We start from the raw sequence: 20,448 nt of genomic DNA on the forward strand, positions 1-20,448 counted from the left end.
TGCATATGTGTGCGAGTGTCTGTGTATGTGTGTGTGCATGTGTGTGTATACACGTCTATGTCTGTGTGTATATATGTGCGACTGTCTGTGTATGTGTGTGAGTGTCTGTGTATGTGTGTGAGCGTCTTTGTGTATAGATGTATGTCTATGTCTACATGTATATGTGTGCAAGTATCTGTGTATGTGTGTGTGTGCATGTGTATATGCATGCTTATGTGAATGTGTATATGTGTGTGAATATGTGTGAGAGTTTATGTGTATGTATGTATATATGTGTGTGTTTCTTTTCACATGATTGATAACTACAGGCACAGAGTAGATTATTTGAACAAGGTCCTTGCAAGGTTCGGCTTTTCCAGAAATATTATGTAAACACTCGGGCAGCAGAAGGAAACACAAGGGGACATGCCCATAAATGTACTCAGAGACCTCGGAATCAGTTATGGGAGATGGGAGAGTCAACTCATGCTGTGGGACAATGGTCCGTACCCTGTCCCTTGTATTATTTTTAATAAAATGCTCATTGGCTGGTAGCCAGGCGGGAAGTATAGGCAGGGCGACCATGCAGGAAATAGAGGTGGGGCGACGGGAACAGGAGAATTCTGGGAAGAAGAAAGGTCAGCCTGCAGTCATTGCTGATGAAAGATACCAAGCCACATGGCTAACACAGACACGAATTATGGGCTAATATAAGTTATAAGAGTTATAAGAAGCCTGAGCTAATAGGCCAACCAGTTTATAACTAATGTAGACCTCTGTGTGATTTCTTTGGGGCTGAATGGCTGCAGGACCGGGCGGGACAGAAGCCTCAGTCAACAGACTCATAGAACTTCTCTAGTAAGTTTGACTTGCTGAAGCTTGCTAATTATTTAATGTCTCAGGCAATCTTCTTCTACTTTCCTTTCCTTTAGACCAGCCATTCATTTATATGTATACAGGTGTCTTGTCTGATTATGTCTGTGCACCATGTGTGTGCCTGGTGCCCTCAAAGGTCAGAAGAGGGTATTTGGGTCTCCTAAGACTGGAGTTACAGATGGTTATGAGCTGCCATGTCGGTGTTGGGAATAGAATCTGGGTCTTCTGAAAGAGAGGTCATTGTGCTTAACCAACCGAGCCGTCTTGCCAGCTCCCATACCAAGAGCTCCCAAGAAATCTCCCTAATGCTTCTATCCTGACGCTCCCTTGTCTGTAACGGTGCCTGTGAGCAGGGTTCTTGGGCACGTCTGTTCTCCACAGGAAATGGTGCGGGGTGAGCACAGAAGACACACACGTGTTCTAGGCAGACTGTGTCCTTGTGATACGGTAGGTGCTGTTAGACACAGGAGAAGAGCATGGTTTTCAGTTCTCCGCAAGACAAGAGTCGCACTGTCCACGGCTCAACTAAATGCCTACATGACAAAGGGCAAATAGACTTATTTTTCTTAAATGTCTTCTTTGGTGTCATGTGTTTGTTTTTGTTACTGTTGTTCCTCTAGGTGACTGTTTCATGGTGACCACTGTAAATGGAGACTGTGTCTTCAATTCCTGGCTACCCAGACCCAACTAATCACACAGAAATTATATTAATTACAACACTGGCCAACAGCTTAGGCGTATTCCCATCTAGCTCTTTTATCTTAAATCAACCCATTTCTATTAATCTGTGTATTGCCACGAGGCTCTGGTTTACGGGCAAGGTTCCGGCGTCTTTCTCCTTCCGCAGCTACATGGCGTCTGCCTGACTTTGCCTCCTTTCCTCCTCTATCTCTGCCTGGATTCCCCACCTTGCTAATCTCTGCCCTGCCATAGGCCAAAGCAGCTTCTTTATTCATCGATGGTAATAAAACACATTCACAGCATACAGAGGGGAATCCCGAGAGGAATCCCACTGCAGGCCACCACACCTCTGCATGATGCTGGCTCCAGAGGAGAAGGAGCGCAGCAGAGTGTAAGGTGATTAGGTGAGAAAACAGATTCTTTAATCTCTCATGAAAACACCTTTTACTTCATGTGTGCACGTGGCCCTTCTTCCACTGGACAGTCCGACATAGCAAAGGGGCATCCTAGCCAGGGCCACCTTGGGCTTTGTTTTAATGGCGGCTGATATGCCATGTTCCCTGGGAGCCATTCTGATGGCAGCCACTAGGACATTTCCCGAGTGACTATATCCTGATCTCAGGAGACAGACTTTTCTACCTAAAAAAGAGACCCACTGGACGCTAACATTTTCAAATGATGGAAACCGCTAAAAGGAGCCCCAGAGGATCGGTCCCCTGGCAGACGGTCTCTCGTGTGAGAGCTCCTGTCTCCTTTGGATCTGCATAAAGGCAGAGAGGAGAGTCCTCTGTAGCTGTCCCTAAGTTCCGTGATTCCACTGCTCAGAGAAAACTGTGGCCCAACAGATCTCATTTGTCTCTGAACTGAGCACGTCATTCCAGCAGGGATCACTCCGCCTAGGTGATTCTGATTCCTTCCTCGTCTTTCCCAGGACCCATTCACCTTTGGCCCAGTTCAGCTCCAGCTCCAAAGACCTGTGTTTTAAGGAAGACACGCCTCTGCTCTGGAATTCCTCACAGGACAAAAGGTGAGTTCTTGGTTCTGTTTATGAAATGATTAACTTTCTGGAAAATATCTGTGGCCCTGCGTATTGGTTGTCCCATGGATGATGGAGAATTCTTCCTGAGATAAGAACTTTGACTTGGCATGTTGGCTCTCTGCCAGATCCTTGAGAGTCCATTATGGCGGATACTTGTGGTTTGTGATCACGCACCGTGGCTTGTGAATTTTCAAGAGGCTTTGGGCATAACCCTGGAATGATGACCTCACACATGTGCACGCCCATGCGTGCACACGATTCTGACAGGCTACCTCCTTGATCCGTAGGCTTAACCTTTCTCCGTAGGAATATCACTTAATTCTCTTACTCCTTTCCTAAGAACAGCCGAAAGCAACACATTCCACACATTGCTTTAGTTATTTCTCTTGAATTACTTGCTCAACTATTAAGAGCTGTCGCCTTTCAAATGCGCAGTTCACTACAAAACCAACACACAAGCATTTGTCCGGCTCCTGGGGTACACAGGCTTGACTTGGGTGTTGGCAGGGCTCATGCTGAAGGCCAGGGCAAACTGAAGCCAAAACTCAAGGCAACTTTTCTTATGAGATATTTTTTTCTTTTCTTCTGCATGAAGTAAATTAAGATAGAGGTGGTGGGCTTATCTGGCAATCAACCCTGTGAGCTCCAATAATGACCAGCCCGGTAAGAGATGCCCATTGGTGCAAATGAGACAAGTTTCCTGGGATAACAGTAACTTTCTGTTTAAGTTTAAGGCCTACTCCACAGGAGAGGACCATACCTGGTACTGTAAGCCTGGCCAAGACCCCGTGACTGGAGTGGTCCTACACGCCCTACTCCAGTCATTTGGCTAAAAACAGACTGCCTTCTAAGTACTTATCCTTCGACCCGTGGGTTACTGTGGTTTCCACCTCACATCAGAAGCTTCTTTTATAGAATAAATGAGGATTTCATACAATGCAATTTGATCCCATTCTCCTCCTTTCTCCCAGAATTCCTCAGATCCACAGTCTCTTCCTTACCTACTCATTTTTTTTTCTTCATTAAAAACAACCCAACATCAACAACCCACTGAGTCCAGTTTGTGCTGCCCAAACATTCCTGACTGTGTGACCATCCACAGAACACAGAGAAATCAGTCCGGTAAAGACTGGAAGCTTTGTCCCTACTGGCTAGCTTTCATGGTGCTGGAAAGTTCGATACACACTGCTAGAGGAGCAAAGACGTCAATCAATCTCATGCATTGGTGAACCCCGAAAACTACTATAATGACCGCTCTAGCAAGAAAAACCGGTTAAAGCCTAGAACAAGTTGCTGTGGAGTGCTCAGTCACCAATGGACATCTCTGTGCCTCCCTCCTCCCAACATTCAGGGAGCATTATAGAAGAGGAAGGAATCAGAGGCTGTGGAGAACCATTTCAAAATACTGTCTCCTGGATGGTGCAGTACTATTGAAGTGACTCACGACAGTTTTGACTGCCTGCAGAAGATCTGCATAAGATCAAGCCAGTCTGTTTCCACATGGAGGAGGGAGGCTCATGAAGTTACAACTCTAGCTGAGAACTTTTGACAGTTGGTGGCTTCTGGGGGAGGAAGAGTCAGTTTTCTTAAAGGGCATGGCCTCTCACGGGTTGCCATGCTCCAGTGGATAGATCTACATCTATCAACACATGAGAAGCAATAATTGGAATCAGTGGGCTATAAAGAAAAAAATGATGATATAAAGTTAAAAGGGGGATTGTGGAGAGTTCTGAGAATTTGGAAGGTAAGTAGGCAGTAGATATGGTCAAAATACATTGTATACATAGCCAGGATTATTTCACAGAGAAACCTTGTCTTGAAAAACCAAGAAAAAAATACATTGTATACATGTGTGAAAGCTCCAAGAATGTATAAATAAAATAAAAACTTAAAAATTAAAGATTTTATTTGGCTGTAGGGAAACTTTTTTGTCTACTTTTTTTTTTTAAATAACCACATTGCCTCTGTTACAATTTCAATTTGACTAATAGTTTATCACGAAAGCCTCAGCTGTTCTGTAATTTTACGGAAGAACCCATTTCAGAGCATCAGGGACAATGGCACAGGGTTGGAGCATGCACCACACCTGCTCTAACATGGCAGTCACTCGTCACACGCAATGGTTCAGCTTCAGCCCTTCTGGTTGTGCTGGGGTTTCTGGAGCACACGGGGAGAACTCATTTCCACTCCTCAGAAAGAACCAATGCCCAGCACTGCCTCATGCAGGACAGACAGCAATGGGCTTCTTTTCCTTAAAGAAAGCAGTTTCTTTAATTAAGAAGCTACAGTTGTGCTTTTTCCCCAACAATGAAGAGGAAGATTATCCTATTCTTCACGGATGGACATTTCCCAGTCATAAAATCAACTGAAAGATAACTATTTCCAAAGTCACTTAGCGTGGCCACTACATTGTGGTTAAGCCAACCTGGTGTCTAGCTCTAGGTTTTTCCTTAAGAATGAGATTATTATTATTATTATTTTTTTTATGCGAACAAGTCTTAAAACCATGATGTATTGAGAATCCCAGTGCCCAACTAAATGAAGGTGCGACACCGGATCTCTGCAATGGTTAATATTAAATTGTCATCACAATAGCATTTTGTCAATTAATATCAAGGCTCTCTTTTGGTTCAACCTTTTAAGGGTCAAGTACATCCGCCCTGAAGGCTCCCGAGCATTCAGCTGTTGGAGGGAGAGAGCCGCTTGTTGGTTCCAAAATAATCACACAGAAACTGTATTATTTAAAACACTGCTTGGACCATTAGCTCTAGCTTCTTATTGGCTAACTCTTACATATAAATTTAACCCCTTTCTAGTAATCTGTGTATTGCCATGTGACTGTGGCTTACGGGGTAAAGTTCCTACGTCCATCTCTGGAGGCTACATAGCTTCTCTCTGACTCTGCCTTCCATCTACCTTCTACAAGCCGGTTTCTTTATTCATTAACCAATAAAAGCAACACATAGACAGAAGGACCTCCCACACCATTCAGCTATAAAGAAAATGAGGTGTTCCCACAAAATTTAGGTCAAAGTCTGCAATTCCTTTCCATTTGCCCTTGTAAACATAATCCCGCCTCGAACCTTTGTTAGCTGATGCTGACATTGTTCGTCCTCTTTGACACTGCCCAGTGCTACTGTGTGGGAAAGCAGATGGACCATTTTCCTACGGTCCACTATGGGAAGAGGAAAACTGAACACAGATTGCCCTGTTGCAGGACTTGTGGAGTCCTAGTGACCACTCGCACACACTCTGAGACAAGGCCATAGTGGAAGGAGCCTGGCCTGAGCCAGGATCAGCTGCACTAGAAATCAACTAAACCAACTAAATCTCCTGCAGGCCTGCTATTCATTCTAAAGACTGAACAGCCCCACAAAACTTGAGTCAAAAGCCCTGTGACGCCAAGAAAGACATGTTGCCAGATATATGAGACAATGCCACAATGTCTGTGGTCCTGTCTCATTGCTGGGACAAGATGCTTGACAAAGCAGCCTAAGGATGGAACAGGGTTCATTTTGCCTCACAGTACTGTTCATCATGGCGGCAAAGTCACGATGACAGGAACGTGGGGCGGCTGGTCACATTCACCTGTGGTCAAAAAGCAGAGAGAGAAGAAGGCTGGAGCGCCGCCAGTGTCTCCTTTTTATTTAGTGGGGGATTTCAGTCCACTGAATGGGGCTGCCCACATTTGGGTGACTTGTCCCGGCTTAATTAACCCAGTTGAGAACCTCTCCCATAGACATGCTTAGAGATTTGTGGCCTAGGTGATACCAATTTCTTTTCAAGACCAGCACTGATTTAATCACATTTTGTACCTCACAGCTGAGGAGAAATCTTGTATTTAAGGGTGTTAATATTTCAGGAAATACATAGCTTTTTTTTTTTCTCCCTTTCCAGGTCACAGTTCATGCCTGCTCATCGCCCAGCGTTCATAGCCACTGAAGATTCTTGGGAAAATGGCCTCACTGCCTGGGAACAAAGATGCGTATTGGGCAAAGAGGTTGCGGATATGTCTATGTTGGCCTCCTCAGAGAAGGGGGGTCTTGCGGGCAGCGTCCACCTCAGAGTTCAGGTCTCCACACTGGGGTAGGTGGATGTGGAGATACAGCTTCAGCAGTGGATAGGTGGCGGCAGGTGGCTTTCTGTTTGCCCTGAGGCCTTACACCATCAGGAAGTGTAAGGTTTAGAGGAGGAGGCAGATTCCCTATTCAGGTTACACTTCTGCTTCAACACTATCTACCCTTTCCGAGGCCACAGGAGACACATGGCTCAGCCCTGCAAAATCAGCAGGGTACCGGCCAAGTCACAAGGAAGCCTGATGAGAAACCCAAGTGACCTGCATCTTCTATTCATCCTAAGCAGGCATCTTCTTGACAGATCATTGGTTTAGGGATCCCTGTGGTGTTTTGGAATTTACCGCCTGGCAGAATTCAGTGGGCATGGATGAAGGAATGTGTGTGGGAGGGCTAAGAGTTCCTTCCGGCCTCTGGAGCTGCCCACATAAGAGTGTCCAGATATTTTAGCTTTTTTGTTGGCTTTCCTTCTTCACACACACATTTATTTAAAATTCTTCTTAGGTCAAAGTGTTTGAAAGCCCCGTTCCAAGGAAAGACAAGAGCTTGAGTGCTAAAGCCAGTAGTCCCCGTTAAGACTGGAAGTGGCTGAGGGACAATGGCAGGGTTGTGTGCGGCTGTGTCGTTACCTCCTGTGACACGACCTCCCTCTACTCTGTTGCCCCCTAGGGGCTTACACAAAAATGATGTGGGCATGCCCAAGCTGAGCGAGAAAGTGCCACCAAGGTGTCCAGTACTGGTGCTGTGTCACTGTGTGTGTGGATTAGTCTTTTCTGAAGATACCGGGAAGGCTGACGTCTCAGTGGGAGGCCTCAGTGTTTGCTCTATGCTCATAGAAACCCACCTGCCAAGTCATTACCAAGCCAGCCTATCGATTCTCCCAACACTTGCAACAGTTACGCAGAGGGCTAGTGGCTGGAATCCTTTCATCTTGATCATGACCTGTCTCTTTCTCATTTGTCCCCCTAAACACCCTAACCACTGGCAGCCTCTTTATCATGACTGCTCTCAGCTCTCCTCTTAGGCCTAATAGATGCTTGGCTCACGGATCTGTTCTGGAATGATCCGAATCATAAAAGTATGTGTTCGGAGATCTGGCTACGTGGGTCACTCTAAGCATCGCTCTGCATCTGACTGTTCATAGTTTCAGAGGTTGGCATGGCATCAGCTGTCTCAGAGTGAGGTAACTTTCCATTCAGTGGTTTGATCGTCTGTGATTCCTGCTTCAATGCTCTTTATACCACAGTGACTCAATAGATAGGGGTCATTTATCGGTGATAATGCAGTCAGAAGACAAATGAGGGAAGAATGGCTTCTTACTTGGCAGCAAGTAAGGAAGACAGGAAGACACTAGGCAGCTTTCAAAGCAGTGACCCAAGTAAATCAAACACAGGGCTTCATCGGGGCAACAGTAGCACTGTCGCCAAGCAAGACTCATCTTACTAATGCCTCTGATTGGAGGTTCCTCTCCAGCATGGCGCTTGGTTGTAGGTAGTCCACCAGAGATGGCCACTCACACCTTACAGCCAACCGAAAGTCTTTATTCTAGCCAGCCGGGACCAAAGCAAGCATTGGGGGTTCCAGGCTTGGCTCTGAGTGTCCAGAACATGAGGTTTGATTTGAAGGCAGAAACGAGGTCCTGGCATCTTGCTCTGCATCTTCATGGTGGCGGAGGGGCTTTGTGTAAGCAAGCAGTTCGACAGAAGCCAAGCTAAGCTATTAGCTGCAGGGGGGTTGCACAAATGGGCAAAGGTAAGTTAGCTCACATATCCTGACCTTGGGTTCCTAGACCAGAACTGGGTAATTTCCCATGGGAGTTTGCATCAAGGAGGTCAGATTCTAGTTTGGTTTGAAATGACAAGCATACAAGATGGAAGAACTTCTCTGGATTGTCTTGTCCTTCCATTATTTCAGGGGCATGCTTCCTTAATATCACCTGCTCAACACACACTTCCAGACAAGGAACTCCCCTGGGCAGAGACTACAATAAAATATTTCGATTGTTAAGTTTGTTTTGCTCATCTCACCTGTCTTTGTGAGTGTCTGCTTCCTTATCGGTTTCTCAAAAAGACTTACCTGCAACCCAAAGCAACTTTAGAGGCATGTTTAGACATCTGCTCAACAGATGTCATAAACTTCAGCTTTCTGCAAGCATACATTACCCTGAAAGTACCTGTGGAGTGGCTAACTACAAGTCTGGATAGTACCAGGCATGAATGGCAAAGACATTTGCAAGAAACGCTTCATTCTGAATCGTCAGTTCTGCTGTCTGCCAGTTACAAAAAGAAAAAGATAGTACACCGAGGATACCTCAATTATATTTCATAGTTTTAAAAACAAATGCTATTTAGATTCCCACTGAAGGAGGAGCTGTTGAAACACAATTTGGAAATGTGAAATGATTATTTGTTCAATTCATTTAGTCTAAGAAAATGCAAAAGAAAAGTTTACCATTTTCAGATTTCCAGAACGGTTTTCTAACACATATGGAACTTAGCTAGTGAACACAATAATAACAAGCTGTCTCATCTTCCTTCCTTCATATCTCAGGCAGACGCTGCTACCGTGCGTGGCTCAGGGCCCTCCTTTTCTCTTGCAGGTGCTGTGTGCGGTGGATGAAGGTCACGGGCTTGTTTGTTTTTGTGGTGGTGTGTTCTGTGAGTACCAGTATCTCCCAGACCTGCTATTGGATCAGTGTGGGTGCTGGGGGTCGTCTTGGGTGGACACAGCCCTTGTGTGCTTTGGGATGGATGGCAGAAGGACCTGAGGCCTGGGACCTCCTGTTAGCACTGACTGCAGAGTTTCTGGACCTGAGGCCTAGGACCTCCTGTTAGAGCTGACTGCAGAGTTTCTGGACCTGAGGCCTGGGGCCTCCTGTTAGAGCTGACTTCAGAGTTTCTGGACTTGAGGCCTGGGACCTCCTGTTAGCACTGATTGCAGAGTTTCTGGACCTGAGGCCTGGGACCTCCTGTTAGCACTGATTGCAGAGTTTCTGGACCTGAGGCCTGGGACCTCCTGTTAGTACTGACTGCAGAGTTTCTGGACCTGAGGCCTGGGACCTCCTGTTAGCACTGACTGCCTGAGCTTCTGGACCTGAGGCCTGGGACCTCCTGTTAGAGCTGACTGCAGAGTTTCTGACCTCTTTGAAGAAGATGCCGAGTGCGGATGGACATGGCAGGTTGAGGGGTGGTGAGGAAAATCTGCCCTTAGCAGCACTGGTTGGGCTTCTGTGTGCAGGCAGGAGTCTGTGTATCTCTCTGGAAGAAGTAGTCAGTAAAAAATGGTGCATGTCATTCTTTCTGACTGAATGGGGTACAGTCAGCCCCTAAGATCTGTGAGGGAGGGGCTCAGTGGTCCCCGACACCATGAAATGCAAACAGCGGTCTTGAACTTGGGAAGACCCACAGTTTCATTATGTTTCGGTTATTAATGTTCTCCTCTGTTTCCACTCACACAATTGTGTGGTGCTGAAGCCTTTGCTGAGCAGAGATTGAGAGTCAAGGGGGGGGGGGTCGTCAGGGTTCACCAGCTTTCCCTCGGGCCCCAAAGGCAACTTGAGCTCAATCATTGGGCTTCAAGCTTTTTAATTTGGGAAATGGACTTTCTTTTTTCTCCCTTGTAGACACATCTGAAAGAATTTGAGAAATTGCTTTGAATTTCCATAGTATGGCATCTTATCATTAATTTCTTTAATCACTTGAATTTAATTATTAATTTTTTTTTTGCGATTTCCACCAACAAGCTAGCAAAGGTCATGGAGGTATATTCCTCTGTTCTTTTAAGTGAGAAAATAACTCATATACACATCTGGCAGTCTAATTTGTGGCTGGGTATATCAAAGCAAAACTTGGAAGGGCGAGTCCTTAACTGAAAAGCATCAATAATCAAGGCTCACTGTAGCTAACCCAGGACAATGAATAAAAATATTTTTATGTTCTAATGCTATTAGGGTAAGCTGGTGAAATTTCTATACATAAACCACACCTCTGTTTCTAATAGTAGTCAAAGTTATATAGGCCCTATGGTGTTCATATTATAATTATTTAATTAAATATTTTTGATGGTTACAGATTTTATTCAGCCTGTATCCGGATCAAGGAAAGATCTGGCAGCTGTTGGCTGTGTCACCAATGGAAAACTACTGTATCCAAAGCATGCGTGGGGTAGCAGTCACCTGTCGCCGCCGGCAGGCACAAGGCAAAGTCATTTAGAAACAATGACTCCCGTCAAAGGGTCAAGCACAGACGGTCAGAGCCAGTGTTCCTGGTACATGCACTGTTTCTTTTTTTTAATATAAGATTTATTTATTATGTATACAGTATTCTGCCTACATATATCCTATAGGCCAGTAGAGGGCACCAGATCTCATTACAGATGGTTGTGAGCCACCATGTGGTTGCTGGGAATTAAACTCAGGACCTCTGGAAGAACAGTCAGTGCTCTTAACCTCTGAGCCATCTCTCCAGCCCCCCATGCACTGTTTCTTCAGGAGCTAGCTGGGGGACAGGGGGTCCAGGCTTCTCATCTGTCCTCTGTCCTGTGCCTCTGTCCACCCCATTCCTTAGCATTCCAGTACAGGTGATTCCTAGTGACTGGTCTTTGCATTCTGGGTCCTCCTTTTGGCTGTATCTTCTGTATGGCTGCTGTTTTTTTTTTAAACATAATATTTTTATTGACTGTTTGAGAGTTTCACATCATGAACCCTGATCACACTCACTTCCCAGGCCTCCCAGGTCTGCTCCCCTGCTCAGCTCTGCTGACCTCCTTCCCACAAAAAAAGAAGAAGAAGAAAAAAACAAAATCAAGCCTAATTTGTGTTGCCCATCAACTCCCGGGAGCATGGTCAAGCTCCCAGTAGCCAGCCCCTTAAAGAAAATAGATGCCTTCTCTACCCCCATCCTCACCAGAAGTCATCAACTGTGGTGTCCTCCTCACAGTTTGTAGGAGTTTTCTTTGAAGGCTTTCTATCTAGGCTGTCACTTTTTTAGGGTGGGATAGGGATTATCATAGAAGTCTCTATGTTCCTCCTTCTCAACTGTGAGTTTGCATTCATCCATACCACTGCACTGGTAGCTTCCTTTCCCTTTCTACTTGTTGCTCTTGTCTCTTCATTTTCTCTTGCCTTGGAATCTTCTGTTGAAAACCATCGTTAGGATAGTTGGATACTGAGTTACACAGTTTTTAAGGGTAGAGACAGACAACATCTTAGCCTCTGTATTACTTGGAGGGTTGGGGTAAACCTGGTCAGAAGCCAGCTGGGTAGGGAGTGTTGGAAGCCCGGAGTGAACATGTGTGTTGTCTGACTTGAACATGGCCATGTTAAGGATTCCACTGTCTTAGACCCATGGGAATGGTGTGCAGATATTGAGTGTGTGTAAAAACTGGCAACTATAGCTTCCTCTTCTCATATTTCCGCAACCCAATACTCCTTCCTACAGAGACCTCCCACTGAGATGAGCTAACTCCTCCCCCTTGTGCAGAACAGAATAAATGTACTGAGTTTCTGGGCTGTAGAGTTGGTGCCCTCTGCCTCAGCGAGCACAGCCCCCCTGATCCCAGCTTTTCTCTCTGTGTGTCTGTCTTTCTTTCTTTATTCTTGACTCCTCCAGTCAGGTTCCTGGGACCATGCTATGCAGGACGTGGTGAGTGGTGCCTTGGAACAGGGGTGCCTAACTTTGGAGAACCTGCATAGTCGGGCAAGGGGATGCTGCTGAGAGAAGCCTGCAAGTGAAGGTAGAGAGAAAGAGGAAGGGAAGAGGGGGCACAATTCCAAGTGCTGGGAGTATGATTGAAAAGTCAGGATTCTGGGAGATTCTCCCCCGCCCCTCTCTCTCTTCCTTGGTTGAAAAAAAATCCAAGATTGTCCCCTGCTGTCTTCTCCCCCTGTTTCCTTCAATGCACTGGCTTCATCCTGGCCCCCAGCACTCAGATGCTGCTCTCCCTACCCTACCGCTGGGTGACTTCAAACCTCTCAGGCCCTGCACAATTGCTGGATCCTGTCTTCAGAGAGACTCACAGAAGGAGAAGGGTCAGAAGCAGGGGATGGGACTCAGTGCTGTGAGGACCAACAGTAAAATCCTTGTCACACGGGCATCCTACACAGCTGGAGCAGTTTAGGGGGAGACTAGAAACCAACAGGTAAAGCCCTCTTACCCTCCCACCATGGTGTGCCACGTCTATTCTAAAGCACCTCCACAAAGCTCTTCATTGACAGTCCTGTGTCTAGTCTCCACCAAGGGGCTCACAGCCTGTCCTGCCCAGTGGCCCATGTGTTTTAGGCAACACAGGTAGCAGGAAGCTCATTTTCTGTTTTCTGGATGAAATTGCACATTTGGATGAAAGAAGAAAAAAGAAAAGATAGAAAGAGATGGGAGAGATGGGGACAGCCAGGCAGGAGGGCAGGGATGCTCAGGGATGTAGGAGGAGGCTACTTGCTCATATCGGCCTCCCAGAACCAAAATAACTACACAGAAACTATATTAATTAAAACATTGCTTGGCCCATTAGCTCTAACTTCTTATTGGCTAACTCTTCCATATTAATTTAACCCATCTCCATTAATCTGTGTATTGCCATGTGGCAGTGGCTTACCGGCAAAGATTAGGCATGTCTGACTCTGGCGGCAGCTCCATAGCGTCTCTCTGACTCCGCCCTTCTTCCTCCCAGCATTCAGTTTCATCTTCCCCATCTACCTAAGTTCTGCCCTATCAACAGGCCAAGGCAGTTTCTTTATTCATGAATGGTAATTACAGCACACAGAGAGGACTCCCACATCACAGGGATGTAGGACAATTATTGCTCCATGGAGGCTGATTTCATTTTCACTGTGGGCTCCTCGGAACAAGTCCACTGTCACCACAGATTTCCAATGGCTCCTCTCCCAAGACGCTAGTCTCTAAATGCACAGTGAGGGTTTGTGTGGCCCTCTTGGGCCTTATTCCAGCTGGGGATGTGTGGGCTGCAGGAGGTGTAGTGAGATGCTCCACGGAGGGAGGTTCTGCTAGACTCGAAGAAGGGGCTGAAACAACAGACGAATGCCTCCCTGCAGAAAATCCTCCAAGCACCCAGAGATAACGTGAAAAATATCTCTTTAGCCAGTGGTTGACCAACGCACCCAGGTCAAGGAACCTCCGCCCTGAACACAGATCTTCCATAACTTCCGTAGCTTTGAGATATATCACATCACATCCTTAAATGGGCTTCCACACATACGTTGCTTTTAGGATCCTGTCCCCAAGTTATGTTTCAATCAATTAGACAGCTTTACAGAGACAACAACTCTCAGTTCTAGTCATTTTGAACAAATGGGGGATTTACAGAGCAGAGATAATGTAGGGGTAGCTGTTAACCAGCGTCTTCTGGCTTGCCTGGAAGAATTATGTTCTTTGTGATAGGGCACAGGGCGCAATACCTAGCTCACAGCGAGGGCCGTATTCTCCGAACTGGCAGACAGAAGCATGCTTGGATCTCTAGTTTATTATTTTTGATTGTGTTTTTCCCGCTTCAGTTCTAGGATGTGGGGTGAGGCGTGACTGTAATGATCTTAGCACTCGAGAAGCTCAGGCAGGAGAGGACAATCTACTACACAGTGAGACCCTGTCTTAAAACACCAGAACTAAGAAACAGACAAGGCGTGTTGGGGCGGAATGGGGTTCTGACCCCGGAGGGAAGTTCTTAGAAGAAAGAGAATTTAGCACAGCCCTTGTATTCTCCCTTCTTGACCTTTGCCAGCCTTCCTGGTTGGAGCTGAGGCCAGAGGCATGGGCCGTGTGCTGGGACAGGAAGGCCGCTGGGTTGGAGAGCCGTTCTCCCTCCGTTGGGGAATAACAAGGCTATGTCTTCCTTGTGAACATCTGCGTTCCCTGGTAGCAGTCAGGCTCTGTCAGCTCAGTAATTGCTGGGTTTATTTTAGAAACCTGTAATTGCAGGCACCTGAAGTCCTTTGTCCCCAAATTGTTGTCTGTGCTTGTTATGGGAGAGGGTGGTGGGGCTCCCAGGCCACTGTGGAAAGGAGCAGAGGCCAGGGACCCTTTGCCCACAGGTTACTAGATTTACCTCCCCTTCCCTCCCTCTCTCCACCTCTCCCCTCGCCTTCCTTCTCAACACCTCATCCTTTGTCTCCCCCTCTCTCTCCATGCTCTTTTCTGCCCCTCGGCACACCTTGAGCTGTGGCCAGAGCTACCAATGAACGTAGAGGAAAACCCTGTAGGGAATGAAGACAATTTCCTCCATTACCCTTTTAGGGTCTCTGAACAGGACCCCATAAATTAAACAACAAAACACAGAACTCATGCGCGCACGCGCGCACACACACACACACACTATATATATATATATATATATATATACACAAACACACACACACACTATATATATATATATATATATATACAAACACACACACATATATAAAAATTATTTTAAGACATTGACTCATATGATTGTGAAAGCTAAGAATTCCACCTGCAAGGCCAAGTGGAACTCAAAGGCCTGGGTGCTTGGGATGGCAGTGGTAGGTGGTGTTCCAGTCTACAATCAAAGGCCTGAGCCTAGAGAAGGAGATGAAGATTGGGTTCACTAGCGAGCAAGTGGACTGCCTCCCCTCAGGGACCTCATCCACCTGGATTTGTGGGTTGGATGAGATCTGATGTGTTGGGGAGGGCACTTAGCTTCATTAAGTCCACCCGTTCAAAGGTTAATTTCTTTCAGAAACATTGTCCTCAGAGCAATGGGAGAAGGCAGTCCCGACTGTCCTGGAGCTCACTCAGTAGACCAGGCTGGCCACAAACCCACCAAGATCTGGCTTCCTCTGCCTTCTGAGTGCTGGGATTAAAGGCGTGCGCCACTACACTCAGCTGCCCCTTTAATGTTTGTGTTCTCTCTTTGAGTGACTACCGGAGGGTGTTTTTACGTCACCTGGTCACCCCCCCCCCACTACTGCTTTTCACCCCCTCCCAAAGACTCATGCACTATTTTGAGAGGTTGTGGAATCTTTGAGGGGCGTGACCTACTGTAGGCAGTGGATCAGTGGAGCGGGCCTTGAGGGTTATAGCCCAGCCTTTTTGGCCCCAGCTTCTCTTCCAGAATGTTCTCACTGCAATGGAACCACCTGCCTTCCCCAGCATGAAGACTAGGTCTTCTCAAAATGACAGCCAGACTGAATTTTTTCTGTTCTCGAGTTTGTTCTTGTCAGGTATTTGAGCATTCGTGGAAGAAGAATAACGGCTTCACCCGAGGTCAAAGGCTTTGTTTTACCAGGCAGTAGAGAGATAAAAGCTCAAATCCGGGAGAGATGCCCGCTGCTCTTCTGAGATTTGCCTCTAGGTGGCACTGTTCTACTTTCTGCCGTCTTCAAGGCCTATTAAACTGTTTCTTCTGAGTAGGGCTTAGGGAAAAGACCAGGACAGGAACGGTTTCAGGCTGGCCGAGCAACAGGGGCTCTTGGACCTTTTCTTTGTAAATTTTGTTCCATGTGTGACTTCCATTTTTCGGTTTGTTCCTTCTAAACCCAAGTGTCGAGCAGTGTGGGGCAGCCGTCACACAGATCACAGGGCTCACCCAACATTTCCTTTACTTTAAAAGCAGTATGTCTTGAAAATTAACAAAAAAATAAAATAAAAAAGAAAAGGAGCCATTTATTGAAAGACTTTCGCCAGCACGCAAAGGGAACCTCGTAGCTACCCTCCCTCCAATAAACCAGCTGCGCTTCTAGGGGCCGAAGGCACCGACCATTGGTAAATCCTGAACCCAGCAAGCTCTTTCTGAAGGCTTTGGAGACCTGGCTCAAAATGCCTGGGCTAGTTGTCCTGGACAGTCGGCTGTCACTCTTACACACTCCATGGTACTGGGACCTGGCAGCAGAGGTGGGAGGTTCTGAGGGTCAAGGCAGCTGAGGAACATGGGCTCTTATGTTGTACAACACACAAGCAGGGATGTAGGAGTTGCCCTGGGAAGGATTGTGAAGTGGGAGCGGCCTCTTATCCTGACCCTTCTTGTTTGCTGCGGACACCGTTGATTTTCGCCAGTTTCAGAGTGCTTTTAAACCTCCTTGTGGTCTCTCAGCTTGCAAGCAGGGGTTTGAGACCCTGTGACTTAGACGAGCGCATGTGTTTCATCTTCTACGGACGCGTGAACTTGGACGGAAGTTTTACGCTAGCTGTAACAGGGGAAACAAGAAGACAGGCATGAGCACTGTGTAGCTAGTATTCAGAACTCAAGCAACAGAAGTTCAGCATGATAGAGCTGCCTAAAACCAATCGGATGTGTCGTAATGAAGGACTGGAGTGATAAGTGGCTCAGGGTAGGGGGCCTGGAGAAAGGCTGGACGGACATTTCTTCCGGAGCTCTCCTAGGAAGGGGTGTGTCTTGGGGCGGGGTCAATGGGTTAGTAGGTGTTTCTTCCTTGCTCTGTACTTCACCTTGATCCGCCCTCAGCTGTGAACCTCAGCGGCCACGTGGACTCCGTGATGCTTCAGCTGGACCTGGCAGGGCCCCTGATGGCTGGTGGACAAAGCGGTTCGGGGAAAGAGGAGCATGTCGTGGTGGTGGTGACCCAGGCAGACCCAATGGGCAGCAGGCGGCGGCGACCACAGGTTATACTTCCGTAGTTGTTTGAAAGGCATTGTAAAATCTCACTACGCCTCATCATAAATGGAGCTTCTTGTTGAGTGGATTTCACGGAAGCCTAAAGGCAGGAACTCCGTTATTAGCGAAGCCGTTGATGCTTTTCTTTCTCTTTGTCACTGAAATTATTTTTCCATGCCATTGCAGTCAAGTGACACCTGCAAGCTTTTCATGCAATAACAATTTCCACTCGCTTATTCAGAGAAGCATTATGAATGTTGGCAGTTTTTGTTGTAAAGCGCAAGTCTGTCTGGGACTCGGCTGACGTCACAGAGGACAGGTGGAGACTACACCTGTGTTTGTGGCATTGCGGAGCCCATAGGTCCCTGAATCATGTGTCTGTAGGGCCCCGTGCAGAACTCTGCCTTCAGCTCCCATTCTGAACATGCACCTGTGCGCAGGAGGAGAGCCAGCGGCAATCAGGGTCTAGGCATCAAAGGCACGATGCCTCTCTATGGAGCCTCACCTGTCCCCAAGTCCCGGGGTCAGTGACTTCACTGGACACCCACGGAAACACCTGCCTGTAAGATATGTCCTGTGCTCAGGAGTTTTCCCTGGTGTCACCAGCCATTGGAAGGGAGCCCTGTTTATGTGCGAGGCTGTGCCTCTTACATTTTCCTGTTCTGCAGATCGTGGTCCTTAGGACAAAAGTCTAATCATAACCAAGGATGGTAACTGTCAAAGGCTGGTACACCATTAGCATTCTAAATCATAGAATGACCTTAAGACAGAAACTAAATTCCCATGTGAGGTGCACAGCCCGCTGCAATGAACGAGGGGGGCAGATGTGTCTACCCTGTGCCTATTGACTCTTATGTTGAAGACATGGGGTATAAGTTGATGCCTTTAAACATTATTCTACAATTAAAAAATTTAATCACCACACCATGCATATATACTTATAAGGCAGAGTCTAATAGTTGGATACTCACATACACACAAAGTGTGATAATCGAATCAGAGTCACTGACACCGATGTCTTCTCAAACATTCATCGTCTCTGTGGCAGAAAGTTGCACGATCCAAAGTTATTTTACCACGTCATTATTACAGGTTCCCTGCTATGCTACAGATAACTACAAGTAGGTTCTGATGTCTAGGTACCTTCTCGGTGTAGTTATTGTCCAGATCAAATGAGTAGTATCACTTGTTCTTGCTCTGGCCAGAAGGCTCCCTTTAACACACTGGCACTCTGCACATGCCCACGCACACATCCATCTCCAGACACACAGAGAACATTTCCCTCAGACACCATCTTTGCAAGCCCCCGAGTCTTCGAGGATGATTTCTGTTTCCTCACGCAGGAAGTTCTCTGCAGAGACCTACCGTAGAGCTCCTGTGTTCTGTTTGGTTTCTCTCCATCTGTGAGGGAGACCCGTCCTCCCCATGGAAGGTTCCTCTCTGGTCCCCGAGGCTGCCATCTGCTATGTTGGCTCAGGGCAGGTTTGTCTGCCGCTGCTGCGGTTCCAGCTCAGCTCTGTGGGAGGAGGATCAGGATCGCTGTGACACAGGGTGCTGGGTTTCTTGGGACAGGTTTGTGGCTTCCTGACTGTAAGCAGAAATCAATTCTAAGGAGGCATTTTTTTTAATTGCCTCAGATGACTAAAAGATTACCCGAGACTCAAATAATTCCAGTACATTTTAATGATTTATTTTACTCATAAATCAGTATTGTTGGCCTTCCTTACCCACCACAGGTTCTACTATATTCAAGAATTAGATGAGAATATTTGCAAAAAATTGTGTCCGTACAGAAGATATATTTCACGGTGCTTATTCACAAAGACTTACTATAATTGTAAATTTTGACTTCTGCAGGCCACTCACAACTGGACTGTCCTTTTAAATCCAAGAAGCGAGCATACGCTGGTGAGCCGAACTTTTGAGATCGTGAGCAGGTGGGTTTGGGGTTTCGGGATGAGTTTTCTGGGTAAGGCTTATCATCTCCTCTCTGCCTTCTGCGGGTACACCAGCGTACCCAAGACTGACTTATGAGGAATAATGTTTTTTTTTTTTTTTATCTACTGTTCTGGAGGCTGGGAAGGCCAAGAGCACAGGGCCAACATTCTTGACATAGGGCCTTTGGCGGCATCCAATGGCAAGACAGAGCAAGCCTGCCAGCCCGGGGCACTCTTCTCCCCCAGCTGCAGGTGCCATTTGAGGAGTCACCTAAACCTACGCACCTCCCCAAACATGATCAACACGTAACTGGCAGATTGAGTTTCCAGGACTGACCTTTGGAATGGCACACCTAAACTCTACCGCTTGCTTAAGGAAGTCCAGCCTATCCCACACTTGGGCACACATAGTCACAGATGAGCAATGCGATTTGAGCCAGGTACTCAGATGTTCAGTGTAGCCATCAAGCGCAAACCTCTGCAGGAAATACTGTAACTATCCTGGCCAGGACCAAAGAGGATTGACTTCAGTACCCATTTCGAAGGGAAGGCATGTTTTAGTCAGTGCTCAATTTTACTAATAGTATACAAGTACTATGGCAGTTCATATATGAGATTTGAGTATCCTGGTTTGGGTATCTTTGGGGATCCTGGATATAACCTCTTGTATCCGGTGGGGATTTGGGGCTTCTTTGGCTTTTTATTTAACTAAAAACACTCTCTCGAGACCACCTGCACTGTGGTTGTGGTTATGACCATTGTGGTTGTGACCAGCGAGGGTGCGTGCCTTGGACAGCTGAAACATCACACGTATTTATGAGACTGGGAATTAGACAACAGGCTGTTGTCAGGCTTAGCGTACATTGAGGGCTGTCTTCCTGGGTCACAGACATCATCTTGTTTTGTCTTCCTTGTATATCTGGGTCCTTATCTCTGCTGAAGGACGCAAGTCCCACTGAATTAAGACCTACCCTCATGACTTCATTTCAACATTCTTCCTTAAGAACCATCTCTACATAATCGTGTTCTGAGGTCTGGGGAGTTAGGAGTTCACTTGGGATGGGAGTTGACACTACGAGGCTCACCAAAGTTAAAGATGGAGAGACTTTTAGCAAGCTCTTCTGTTTCATCACGTCACACTTGATGGTCTGCAGGCTTCCCTTTTTCGGCACTGTTTGACACTCTCAGGGACTAAAGTTTAACTAGCCGGTGAATGTCTGTATTAGCAGCTGAAGCACCTCATTACATTGGTAAGGATGAGGAAAATGAATGACATTTC

The 20,448-nt window shown here is 46.7% G+C and overlaps 1 protein-coding gene across 2 annotated transcripts in view; it reads left to right on the plus strand.

Annotated features, from left to right (window-relative positions):
• The window catches only part of Oca2 (OCA2 melanosomal transmembrane protein), a 208,881-nt gene that overhangs the window by 13,261 nt on the left and 175,172 nt on the right, over window positions 1-20,448 (plus strand). The window contains exons 2-7 of one of the 2 annotated variants that reach the window (XM_041656427.1): window positions 2,468-2,563; window positions 6,473-6,661; window positions 9,248-9,305; window positions 10,719-10,791; window positions 17,083-17,240; window positions 19,090-19,169. In XM_041656427.1, coding sequence (XP_041512361.1) covers window positions 2,468-2,563; window positions 6,473-6,661; window positions 9,248-9,305; window positions 10,719-10,791; window positions 17,083-17,240; window positions 19,090-19,169 — 654 coding nt within the window. The remainder of the gene's footprint in view (window positions 1-2,467; window positions 2,564-6,472; window positions 6,662-9,247; window positions 9,306-10,718; window positions 10,792-17,082; window positions 17,241-19,089; window positions 19,170-20,448) is intronic. The other variant, XM_041656435.1, reaches the window with a different exon arrangement.

The sequence above is a fragment of the Microtus oregoni genome, unplaced genomic scaffold, assembly GCF_018167655.1.
Source record: "Microtus oregoni isolate MIOR12 unplaced genomic scaffold, Mior012 000000F_ref0000247, whole genome shotgun sequence".
Classification (NCBI taxonomy): Eukaryota; Metazoa; Chordata; class Mammalia; order Rodentia; family Cricetidae; genus Microtus; species Microtus oregoni.